This window comes from Rhinolophus sinicus, chromosome 10, assembly GCF_057876585.1.
Source record: "Rhinolophus sinicus isolate RSI-liver-muscle chromosome 10, RSI-T2T, whole genome shotgun sequence".
Taxonomy (NCBI): domain Eukaryota; kingdom Metazoa; phylum Chordata; class Mammalia; order Chiroptera; family Rhinolophidae; genus Rhinolophus; species Rhinolophus sinicus.
In genome coordinates, this window is record NC_142510.1 from 7,372,541 (window position 1) to 7,385,692 (window position 13,152).

A 13,152-nucleotide genomic window follows, 5' to 3' on the forward strand; every position below is an offset into this window, starting at 1 on the left:
CGTGGTCTCAATCACCACTCTGCCTCAAAGCAGCCATAGATAGATAGTAAGCAGATGAATGCGTGTGGCTGTGTTCCAATAAAACTTTATTTACAGAAAGAGCAGAAAACATCCAGGTGTCATTTCAAAGATTAATGTGCTAATTACGTCTCTCCTCCCGTTTCTGGAGCAAAGGCCTTTGACTTGATTTTTTAAGGTTTTTACTTTTCTCTATTGTTTCAGTTAGGATGTTACGGGATGCACGTAAAAGGCAATCAAACTCAAAATGGCTTAAAACATTAGGGAATTTATTATTTCACGTAACATGTCCAGCAGTTGGGCAGAGCCACCGTTGGTTAATTCAGTAGCTCAGTGACATTATCAAGGATCCAGGTACTGCCCATCTTTCGGAGCTGCCATCCTTGGTGTACTAGCATTTGTCCTCAGACTTATCCCCCTTCGTGGCTGCAAGATCATTCCCACACGTCCAAACATCACAGTTACAAACAACACTGCAAGGCCCTGCAATGAGCCTTCTCTTGTGTCTCTGCTCCATCAGTGGGGAACGGTCTCAGGAGCCCCTCCAGACTTCCTCCTTCTCCTTGGTCAGAACTGCACCTCATGTCTATTCCTGACCAGCTACCGGCAGGCTGATAATTATCACAGCTGGCCTGATCTGATGCGGACTCACTCCCCCCGCGGCTAGCTGCAGGCCTGGAGCTCTTGGCCACCCAACATGTGAACAAAATCAGAGTTCTATGACCAAAAAAGAAGGGACAGAACTGCTGGGTGGGGGAAAACCAATGTTTGCTATAATCACTCACGCTAACCGGCATAACTAGAAGGGAAAGTTCAAACACACAGAAGGACCAGACTCTGAAAACGCAGACTCCCATCTCACCATCACCAACCGAGGCAATCGTTTGTGTAGACAAATCCAGTCACTTATCGAAGTAAGAGGAACCGGCTCCTCCAGACAAGCAGACTCTCTCTCACTTCTGGGGTTTGAATCCTAGAGACGCACTGCGTAACCTCATCCCCAGCCCCTCTGGGCCTTCGTAACCCCACTACCTGGACGATGTCTTCAAGGGGATCTCAGTTTGGCATGCTCACCGCTTGCCAAGCCCGCCAACAATACTGGGCAAGACAAAGCTGAGTTAGCATAACTGCTTACAATTATGTCTGCCTTACCAACATTTCATAAGTCAGGGCAAAACTCCCCAAGTCAAAAACAAAAAGAAACCTGAATGCTAAGCCGAAAACAAATAAAACAAAAACACCTGGCAGACAGCAAACTAGGGAATGGGAGAGGTCTGCAGGCACCGATTCAAATCATCACAGAACTGAGGGAAAACGGGCTGCAGACTCCCTTTCCCAGGCTCTAGTTTATCTCCAAGGGAAACCCTGGTACCTGATGTGTAGAAAAGGAACCAAAGATAGTCACACACAAAGGTGGCACCTCTGGCAAAAGGAAAAGGCACACAATGAAAGAGTCACTTCAAGAGTCCACTTTCAGCTACGGAAGATTAGCCGGGATCAGACCAACTCTCCCACAGAAACAACAGCAATGCAAAAACCTAGACAACCTTTTTTAATTAAAACTGAAGGCCTAGGAGAGAAGCAAAGTCCATAGATATGAGTCCTTCCTACATTAGAGCCTTGTTCTGCCCTTGAGGCTTTTTCCAACTATAGAACTGCTCCCATGAAAAGGTAAGCTGAGCTGTCAGAATTCCCACAGGGACGAAAAGAAAAAGAAAAAAAAATGGAATTCAGGGCCTGCCAAGGAGGAACAGCACTGTAAACATCTCAAGGATTCAGCCGTGTCCCAGATTGAACAGTGTCCCCCAAAAATGCATGTCCACCTGGAACCCCAGAATGGGACTTCATATGGGAAAAGGCTCTTTGTAGATGTAATTAGTTAAAATGAGGGCCTATGGAGGGCAATGGGAACTAAATCCAGTGTGACTGGTGTTTTTCTAAGGAGAGGGCACAGAGAGACACGACACAGAGGAAAGAAGGCCAAGTGAAGACAGAGGCCAAAATTGGAACAGCGACCAACCAAGAAACACCAAGGATTGTGGCAACCACCGGAAGCTAGGAACACATTCTCCCTCAGAGCTTCCAGAAGGAACCTACCCTGCTGACACCTACACTTTAGATTCCTGGCCTCCAGAACTGTGAGAGAATATGTTTCTCTCTGTCATTTGAAGCCACCCAGGATGTGGAGATTTGTCACGCCGCCCTAGGAAACTGATATAAGCCAGAAACCCCAAAGACCTGCATCCTAGAAATAAGGCAGCAGCCCTCACAAATGCTGAAGCCCACATGTGAACTGGCTCAATCCTTGGCTGGATTAAATAGATCGTCCTCTTCTCTAATTGCCTGAGAAGAAATAGTAAATCCCCTCTGAAGAAAGATAACATCATCCCAAACTTCAAATCATCTCTGCAATTCTTTATTCACATCTGGCATTCAGTTGAAAACACCAGGCACGCACAAAGGCAAGAGTGTATTAAAAAAGGAGACGAAAACAAAAAAACAAGGGACTTCTGGCTACAGCCAGATGAGCACTAACAAACCCTCTCCCCAAAAAGCAACTATAAACCTGGACAAAACTGACAAAAACAACTGTTTCAGCACTCTAGAAACTGACTGCAAAGGCTTACAATCTGAGCGGTGTTTACGCCTAAAATCCACTGAATTTTAGGTAAGAACAGTGGGAACAATAACAACAGTGCAAAATTAAATGCCAACCCACACTCATCGCCAGTGTTGGGGGCAATAGGGAGAGGTAGAGAGTGTGGCGACAGGGGCGCTGCCCCCTCTACAGGGCAGGGGGTTGACTGGGCTCCAACCAAAGTCAGTAGTTAAAGGCGGGCCCAGAGTCACAGGTCCTCAAGTTTAAGAAAAGCCAGAAATCCATATTTCAACATAACATCCCATAATTTTTAAATATTGGCAACTTAAAAAAACTTTTTTTTTTCACGTATGCTGTACAAGGCACCAATTTCCAAACTCAGTCCCGCATGCACCCTATCCGCAGACGGCCAAATGCAGTCATGCTTCTGGCCGACTCCCAGGAATCTCGACTGTATTGTGATTTTCAACGACGTCATTTTGTTCAGCCTTTCCTTTGAAGTTCAGCTGCTTTTCTCTCTTCGAAAGGGTAACAATGTTCCTCATCTGTACACTGAGCTAATGCAGCAGGCTTGTGGATGAATTTACTGTTGTTTATTCTCTCCTGTCACTTTCCATGCAGTGAACTGAGCGAGAGTGGCTGCAGAGGAGCACTGATGGGCATGAGGCCCGACGCCAGGGGAGGGCGAGCTGGGAACAGCCCGGAACCTGACATGGGCCTGACATCAGTTCTGCCATTTCCCAGCGGTGGGACTTGGGCAATTTATTTGAGCCTTGTTGTTGTCGTCTGAAAAATAAGGACACCATCGTCTACCCCGGAAAGTCATCACCATGTTTTCCTCAAGTGCCAGCTCCCGCAGCTCCGTACCAAGGCCTGGGCTTTGCAGGCACTTTCTCATGGAGTCCCCACCGCCAGCCTGCAAGGCAGGGGCTGTTATTAACCCTATTTTATCCATGAGCAAACAGGAGCACAGAGAGGGGTGTCCCAGAGAGCTCCTGTGTGGTATGTCCCTGAGCCAGGATGTCAACCCTGCCGTCTGCCTTGCGAGTCTGATAGAAACTGCTAAGCTACATCGAGGGCCTGACCAGCAGCCGGCAGGGACGAAGGGGCAGAACAATGCTCATTTCCACCCATTCTTCTCTTCATATGTCATTTTCTTCATTCTGCCTGGAAGGGTCATTCCAGTGGCATTAAGAACAGCCTCAAGAAGCCACTGATGTCGTATTTCCCAGCTCTTAGCAGCTGAAAGACCACCTGCTCCCTTCTCTTGTGAGGTTTTTAATCACACGCTCAATAGCAGGAAAGAGGCTTGAGTCAGCCCTGGACTGTCCTGGACCAGTGAACTGTTCACTAGCACGGCCAGCAGGGAAGGCAGAAGCCCGCGGCAGCCCCTCCAGAGCTATCGCAGTCTGGTCTTTCCCCTGCTTCTCACTGTCTCAGCAGTGGCCCGGTGCGTCCTCCTCAGCAGGAAACAAAGCCAGAGACCCAGACATCAGTCTCTTCGGGATGCAGGTGCAGAAACCAGGCCAGGAGACGGGAAAGTGGCAAGAACGCAAACCTGAAGCTGCCTTGTCAGCGTGCTGGTACTTCTCTACTATCAGAGCCAAGTAACAAAAAGACAAGAATTCTCGTCTGATGGGAACAGAAAGAGCCATTACTCACAGCCAAAAGGTCAGCGCCTAAGAGGGGATGAGATGGAAGAGGAGGATAAAAGTGTTCTGGGGAAAGAAGGGCGACTGGTTAAACATTTATTAGGTGCTATGAACTGAAGCAGCTCTTTACATGCGATTCTCCCGGACTCCTCCTGACAAGCCCCCAGGTAGACGAGACTATCTGTCTCTACAGGTAAAAACAACTAAACCCCCCAGCGCCCCCAGGCTCAGACCAGACTCACCCTCCCAGTCCGACTCCAAAGTCCGAGTTGCCTCTGCCACAGGCGGCAGCGGCCCTCACGTGGATGGAAGCAGACCCAGAGCCGCACTGGTTTCATGAAGGCACCTCCCCACACACAGGGAAGATGGGAATGAGAAGAAATCCAAGGGCCAAGCAAGCCGAGGGGGATGGTGGGAAAAGCTATGTCCTGGAACAGCTCATCAACCAGTGCAGCGCCCTCGGCCACCCCCATGCAGAGGCCCAGGGAAGTATCCTGGACGTGAGACAACGGAGGCTGACCTCTGAGGTGGCCACAGCTGGCAGGGGTTTCTACAAGCACCGAGGCTTTTCTCTGAACCAGCCCCCTACATCTCTGACTTTTAAAGGAGGGACCCAGGAGCACAGGGAAAAATCAACGGCGACAAGAATCCCTCTTGCAACTGTCCCCTGACCCAACAGGAACCAAATGCATTTATGAAAACGAGCGACTGGTGAGATGAACAGGAATCAAAGGTGTGTTGGAGGGCAGACAGGAAAAGGCAGGGAGCTACACCAACAGGAGGGAGAGGGAAAGGCAAAGGGTCCGGAGTGCAGGGGATTTCTGCACACCTCCCCCAACCACGGTGAGGGCTGGGTTTCAGCTGGGACAGGTGAGGAACCAGCTCAAAATGACACATTTTACTCAACAGGGACCATCACAGTGACAAGAAAGATTCAGGGATTGAGAGCAGGGGACACAAGCAAAATGTGGGGGGAGGAAAAGGACGGAGGATGTTTTTTTACATGATGGAATACACTGGAAGGTTCCCGTCCAAAGCAAATCACTCTCAACAGCATCTCATCTGTACAGTGGAGAAAATAAAGGTTCATCCTCCTCACAGGGCTGTTGTGAGAAGTGAATGATTTCCTCTACCAGAAGACTAACAACGCGCCAGGCGTGCACTAAATTCTCCTAAATGTTCATCGTTTTTATTATTAGCGTTATCCCTGCCATTCAGTGACACAGGAGCACATGGCCGCTGGGAAATGCTTTGACGACTTTAAAACGGACGGTAGCAGAACTTACAAGCTCAGACACCGGCGTGGTTTCTGTGGCTGTTACTGAAGACGGATTTCATTATGAAATGTCATGCTCTCCCCATGCATAAAATTAAAACAGATTATTAATTTCCCAGCAACTGCCACACGACAGTGGTGAGACAAGCACCTTGGCTGCAGGCCCCCAAACCCTTCAGGAACCACAACATGTGGCTCTGAGAATTCTGCACAGAGGATGACTTCATTTAAATGAAAGCGCCAGACATCCCCATTACTGACACATGGACATCCTTCCACATGGCTTTCTGCACCAGCAGCCCCTACAGTGACTGCCCTGCTCACTATGAAAACATAAAGTGAGAGCAAGAGGAAAGAGAGCGCCCTCCGGGCCGCATCTGGCCGAACGGTACCTGTTTCGGTTTTGCTGGAGAAGCCTGCTGCCTGTTTGATGGCGGCTGCCGTCAGGGCTAGTCCTCGACTTCTCTTCAAGCCATGCTGCAGGACGGCCTCGAACTGGGCACACAGGCAGGTCACCCTGCAAGAGAAACAGTGACTCATCAGTCCACTGTGGGAAGGGAGACAAACAAGCAGGGTGGCCCCAGCATCTCCAGGGAGCCAGCGCGTGGCCAGGTGTGAAGGTGCAACCAGACACCTGGATTTACAGGCCGGTAATTGACATGGAGTTGACAGGCTGCCCCACACACCTCTTCTGTGTATGTTCATTTCACAGAAGCCCCACACAGTCCAGCATATTCCTAAGACTGCCGAAAGCACAATAACAACTCACAAGAAACAAGGGAAAATGGAATTGGTGCCAACCAGCAGGGGAGGGCGAAGAAAAGAAAAAAAGCCAATTTAAGAACAAATCAGTTCGGGGACAGGCTGGATGTTAATTTTATCCAATTCACAAATTTCAACTCAAGCTTATATCACATGTAGTTTAAGGAACAAGATTATCTTCTAAGAGATTGAATTCACCAGCCTGCCAAATTGGAAACACTGCGTAATTTCATGGCCTGTTACATACACTAAAAAATAATATGATTTCTGATTCTTGTTCTTTATCTTGTAAGAGATTACATTGTGAAGTCAGATCCAGAATTGACAGAGTTTTCAATTAAGCTATAATTACTGTGCATTTTATTGAATTCATTTCTCAATAACCAAAGAAATTGGAGATTTAGGAACGTGTTGGCAAAAAGATGAGCCCACAGTAACGACACTGGATTCTGAACGGCCCTCCCAGGGATCCTGGGCCTCCAGCCCAATTGCATCTGTGGACTTGTGAGACCCTCCCATTCACTGATGCGACAAATGTGAAGAAATCCTGGACTTCTCCTATGTGCCAGGCTCTACCCTAGGCTCTGAGGACAGGAAGGTGGGAGCGAGACAGGCCACGGTCTCTGCCTCACCACATTGCACAGTTCTAGCAGGGGGAGATACACAAACAAAGAAGCCAACCAAACCATTTTAGTCGATGAGAACTTTGAAGAAAATAAACCAGGATGAGGTGGTAAGTGGAGACAGGGCAGAGACGGGCTTAGGCTCTGTGGCATGAATGAAGGTAACATTGGAGTTAAGACCTGGATGTGACAAGAGTCAGCGAGCTGGGTAGAGGGGCCCAGTGCCAAGGCCCTGAGGCCACCACCATCCAGTGCAACCTTGCCTAACGACAGGCATTTCCTACTCCACCCACCCCCACACCTGTAGTAATAATACTCCAAGAGTTTATCATTCTGTGGGTGGCAAAATATTTTCATGCCCATGATTCATTAGCTCCTTCCATCAACATTATGATATACGTAAGGCAGGTATTATTTTCTCCATTTTACAACTTAAAGAAACTGAGGCTTAAAACATTTAAGAGACAGCACACAATCAGTACAAAATTAGCAGCAATATGTGCTCTGCAGTCCTATCCACCCCACGCTGATCCTGCCACACCCCACACCACCAAGACAAACATGCTCCATTGGAAGACAAAAGCCTTCTCCCTCCCATACCCAAGCTTTACCTGAGTCATGTCTACAGCAGAAAACCCCAGCCCAGCATCAGCAAATACCAGCACTAGTACATTTACTCTCCATTCCATGCCTTCACCAGTCCACGCCAGCATTCGAGGCGACCACTGCCAATGAGCAAAGCTGGCAGTGCCCAGAAAGGAAGCCTATTTAGCCTCCCAAACCTACCACTTGTCCTCAACTACACTATTTGGTCCCCACCTTCTACCTGGTCTTCCTGGCTCCCCGGCACCTGGTCCAGAGCATGCGTTCCACAAATGGTTTTTCAGTGGGTCAGTAAATGAGTCATTAATCTTGATTCCCCCACAATGAAACAATCCTTTTTGCTGGACAGATGTCACTTAAATATTAGATGTGCATATGCTCGTCTCTCTACGTAGCCACGCAGGCACACACATTTGAGGGCTTCTTGAGAGCTGGGATACCCAAACTATCTAAATCCCAAAGGAACCAAAACAGAGGTATAGCAAAAATGGAGCCTGACCAGGGCTCTGTCTTGGGGGGAAGGGGGGAGACCCCAACCTTGGACTGTGTGTATAGTTCTCCATAATAAACCACAGCCTGTACCTTTAAACAAATCATCTGTAAATACAATGATTAACTCAGCAATCCCCGTCAGTTTGCTTGGCTCCAATGCACGAGTCAGTAACTGCCCTGACAACTCTGGATAACACCAGGCCCCTGAGGGGAATGGAATGCAGATGAACAGCACAAACCCAGCCGCCAAGGTGTGGATTACATCAGCAGTATTACCTTCCAGATGTACACAGGTCACAATCTACCTAACACATCAAAAAACCCCAGTGGGCCCCATCCTATAATTAGTTCATTATGACACCTGCCTTGCTGAAGGTCATTCTACTTAACACCCTCCCATGTCCCCTTTTCACCTCCCCATTTGACGACCTAAGCTTATACCTACTGGTCATTCAAGACTTAGCTCAAAGGTCTCCTCCTCCAGGAAGCCTTCCTGGATGCTTCCTCATTCAGAGCATCTTTTTACTACAGGACTTGGTGAATCTCTCTGTTACTGATTTGCTTCCCACAGCTGTCTCCTCTTGCTAACCTGAGTTCCCTGACGGCAAGGACCATGTCTCATTCATCTAAGTTGTCCCAGTACCTAGCACAATGTCTGTCGTAAATGTGACCAAAATGATCGCTCCCCTCTGGAAACTCAGAATGTGGACTTGATGTATATTTAGGTGAGAGATGCATCTCCGGAGATCTTGTCTAATTTGTAATCCAAATCCAGGTCAGTTAAGACTAGTGAATCAAGGAGAACACACATGTCTAACCTCATGAATCAATAGCCCGCTGCTTGTGGTGAGCACACGACAGGGACTGATTTATGACCATGTCACCCTAAGGTTTTCCATTTTTCTCATCTTTACTCAGTTATATGATACTTCCTGCAAAATGAAAGGGGCACCGGCTTTATTGGAGCTCTTTATTTTCTCATCTCAGGCTCTCCTATTTCCCAGAATGCTCTCTGCTAAGTGCTCTCCGGCATCACAGTGGTGGGTAGGCTGCCTCCAGGGCATGATACTGCATCTAACTTCCACCAGATGTTAATAAACGGGGGCATGTTTTCTGACGAAGTGGGGCACTTAATCAACAGTGAATGTCTTAATGTTTTCAAAACGCATCAGTCAAGGAATTCACTTCAACTTTTTATTCATACAGCTGTTTACCAGAGGAATGGGTAAATAAAATGTGGTGTATTGATACAGTGAAGTACTATCTGCAATGAAAAGGAATAAAGTACAGTGGTACCTCGGTTTTTTAACGTAATCCACGAGCTCTGAAACATTCGAAAACAGCTAACAGCTAGGCCTCAGAATCTTGCACTCAGTGGAAGCCATGTGATATGGTCAACTTCTGAGTCGTGTTCGAAAACCGGAGCATTTACATCCGGGTTTACAGCGTTCATAAACCAAAATGTTCGTCATTGGAGACATTTGAAAACCAAAGTACCACTGTACTGGTACACGCCGTAACACGCATGAGCCTGGAAAATATCATGCTAAGGGAAAGAAGTCAGACCCATAAAGCACACATTGTAGGATTCCACGAAATGCTGAGAAAAGGTAAACGTATAAAAACTGAAAGTCAATTAGTAGTTGCCTAGGGCTGGGTGAAATCAGGAATTAACTATAAACTGGCATAAGGGAACTTTTGGGGATAATAAAAATATTCTAAAACTGGGTTATGGTGATGGTTATACAATTCTACAAATTAACTCTAAAAAAAAATCACTGCACTTACAAGGGGTAGGTTTTTATGGTATGCAAATAAGACTTCAATAAAGTTGTTTTTTAAAAAAACACTTCCCTCAAGGTGCTCAGTAAATGTTTAATGAAGGAGTGAAGGAGTTAATGAATGAAAAATAAAATAACTTCCTCCTGCAGAATTTAAAAGTGTCCACCAATACCAGCACAGCTGGACACTACAAGCTTAACTAGCTTACTGATAAAATTTTGCAAGCACTGGTTTTCCTGAGCTTTGTCCTATATTTCAAGACTGCTTAACCTGCCATGTTAGTCTATAATAAGATTCCTAAGACTCTTGTGCTTTTTTTTTTATGGCAAATATTAGAACAACAGACAGGATCAGCAGTAAACGCTGCCTTTTTACAAACTCTACCAAATTAACCTTGTGACAGAAGCGTTCAAATTAATCCTTTTTACTGTGGTACAGCTTTGTTAGAACCTTTTGGGAATAACCAAGTACAAGCATGAAAATGGACTGGACTATTCTCATATGGAAAGCTTCAATGTCACCTGAAAAGGAGTCAACTGTATCCATAAAAATTAGCCAGTTGACAGCTTTAGCCATGTCTCGTATTTAAGACAGTAGAATTATCAACTAGCCTTGCAAAGCAAGGCCATTACATGACAAACACTTAAAATGGGCTATGCCCTACATTTATGTTTCATAAATTAAGTTCCCAAAAAAGCTCATACCTTTTACCCCATGAATTTTACTGGCAGAAATCAATCCTCATCTGTAATCTACAAGTCAGATAAAAATTTAAGATAAAAATTATCTTAAATAATGTTTAATACTAGTGTAAAGTTAAAAAAAATACCTAAATATTTAACACTTAAAGAACTGGTTAAATAAATGATAGCACAACATATAATCGAATGCTATTTAGGCCTTAAAAATGTTTACCAAGAGCTTATAATGATAAGACAACGTGTTTATAATACAATATAAAATGAAATAAGCATGATATGAAACTGTATATTAAGTATACTCTCATTTATGCTCAAAAAAACCCCACAAACATTCTGAAGGGAATTATGTGAAAAGAATTAAGAGCCATTTGGTAAAAAAATTACTTGTGATATCTTTCTTACCTCTTTGCTTTTCTGAACTTAGCATTTTTCTAAAACAAGCATTACAAAAGTATCATGTCCTAAGAACCAGAAATATTGCTACCTGGAGCTATAAAGAATGAAGAAATATGGTTTAAAAGTTATGGTGAGGAAAAACCATTTGACTATTCTAAATGTTTATAGAGAACTTGAAATACCATTTTATTAAAAGCTTAGATTATAATGATAAGTAAAAAACAGTAGATCTGTATAAAGTTATAAAAATGTTTCTTACCCACAAATAAAAAATATTGCAATAAAAGAAACTATAACATTCAAAATTGATTGAATTCCATTCACAATGGTAACAAAAGTAAAATAAATCATATTTTTAATAAGAAGGATACAAGTATTATATGAAGAAAACCGTAACATTTTCTTAAAAGGCATAAAGATCAAAATAAATAGATACCATTTTCTTGAATGGGTAGATTTATTAAAATAAAAATATCAAGTCCTCCCAAATGGTTGTATAAATTTAATATAATTCCAATTATAACCACAGGAAGGACGTGGCACAGGGATAAACAAATAGATGGACCAGTAGAGAGAACCCCCTAATAATCCAAATAAATATGGAAATATTTTATATATAATAACGGTAGCACTTCAATTTCATTGGGCAAGAGTGGGTTACTTTCCAGAGGCACTGACACAAGTGGCTACAAGACTGTGTCAAACTTCTACCTCAAACCACAGACAGAACTAAATTCAGATGGATCAAGATCAAAGACAAATATAGCTGCAAAAATTAAAATGCAAAAGTAATAGAGAAAAATACATAAGACCCTCAGGACAGATTACTCTAAAACCAAAGTTTTAAAAGTTCAGAGAATTAGCTGCACAAAATTTCTAAATTTGTAAATTTCTACATGGCAAAAGACATCAATATGGTAAAACAATAAATGGAGAAAATATTTACAGCACATATAACTATCAAAAAAAAAGGATTGACAATTATAGTACATGAAGAGCTTTCTACAAATGGATGAGAAAACAGACAAGCAACTCAAAAAATGAAAATAAAAAAAATTAAAGAAGGTGAACACACAAATCACGAAAGGAAGAAATACAGTTGGCCAATAAACATATGAAAAGATATTCAGTCTCACTAGTGGCCAAGAAAGTGTCACAATACCAACATATCAATTTAGGACTATGGATTTTAAGACCAATCAAGGATCTAACAAGAATATGTGTGAATGGGTACTGTTGATAGGAATACAAAGATAGGTATTTTTATTGCAGGACTGTTTACAACAGCAAAAGCAAAAACAAAGCTAGAAACAACCTGGATTTCCAGGAACAGGAGAATCGTACGGTGTAGCACCTCCACATTGCAAAATGTTCCATACAAATTTAAAAAGAATGAGCTACGATACTTAATCGACATTAAGAAGCACCTTTTTCCCCCACATTTTAACATCTCTGAACTCTAGGTATGCCTCATAATTGATGAAAGTATACAATTAAAATTGGCATTGGTTTTGCTTTCTAATTACACATAAAGAGGCCACTGGTGGTAAGCGCACCATTATGTTATCTGTTGGCCTGGCACAATGTCCGAAATATATGGCCAGGTTTATTTTTTTAAAGCAAATTACAGAGTAATATCAATGGTATGACTCCCATTTGAAGGGGCAGAGGGGAAAGAGAAAAAGGAGTGGGATCCGATGAGAATGTCCTCTCAATTCCTTGCATGTCTGCCATCCTGCGGGTGGACGTAAGCATCCTTGAAAATTCCGGCAAACTCGTCTAGAGGAAGGGTAATGAGGGCTGAGACGGTACCTGCTCCTCAGCATGACACCAGCCTCGCGCCCACACTCCTTGCTCTGCCAGGGGTCCCAGGACCAGAGCAGCACAGGAGCACAGCGCTCTCCATCAGTCCTCCGTGCTTTGGCCCTGAGCACCCCTTCTTTGGGCTAAGTCAGTGCGATGAAAGGAACTTGCAGCCCCGAGACAAAGGGCCAAAAGGATACATGGAAAAGATGGCAACCATCTAGAAGAAACTAAAATTGGATCCATGACTTATCCCATAGACGATACAAAAATAAATTCCAGATGGATTAAAGGATTAACTGTAAATAATAAAAATCTTACAAGAAAATTAAAAAGACCATATGCACACTCTAACATTGGGGAAGAACTTAAAACACTGAAAACCCAGAAACTAGTAGGTAGGAATGGTCAGTTAAAAGACATTTATTCATGCAAAGATTTTTAA

General features: G+C 44.1%; 1 protein-coding gene across 4 annotated transcripts in view; it reads right to left on the bottom strand.

Moving 5' to 3' along the window:
• Positions 1–13,152, bottom strand: part of SNX29 (sorting nexin 29) — a 426,403-nt gene that overhangs the window by 389,714 nt on the left and 23,537 nt on the right. For all 4 annotated transcript variants that reach the window (XM_074322948.2, XM_019715145.3, XM_088801234.1 and 1 more), the window contains one exon: positions 5,938–6,062. In XM_074322948.2, coding sequence (XP_074179049.2) covers positions 5,938–6,062 — 125 coding nt within the window. The remainder of the gene's footprint in view (positions 1–5,937; positions 6,063–13,152) is intronic.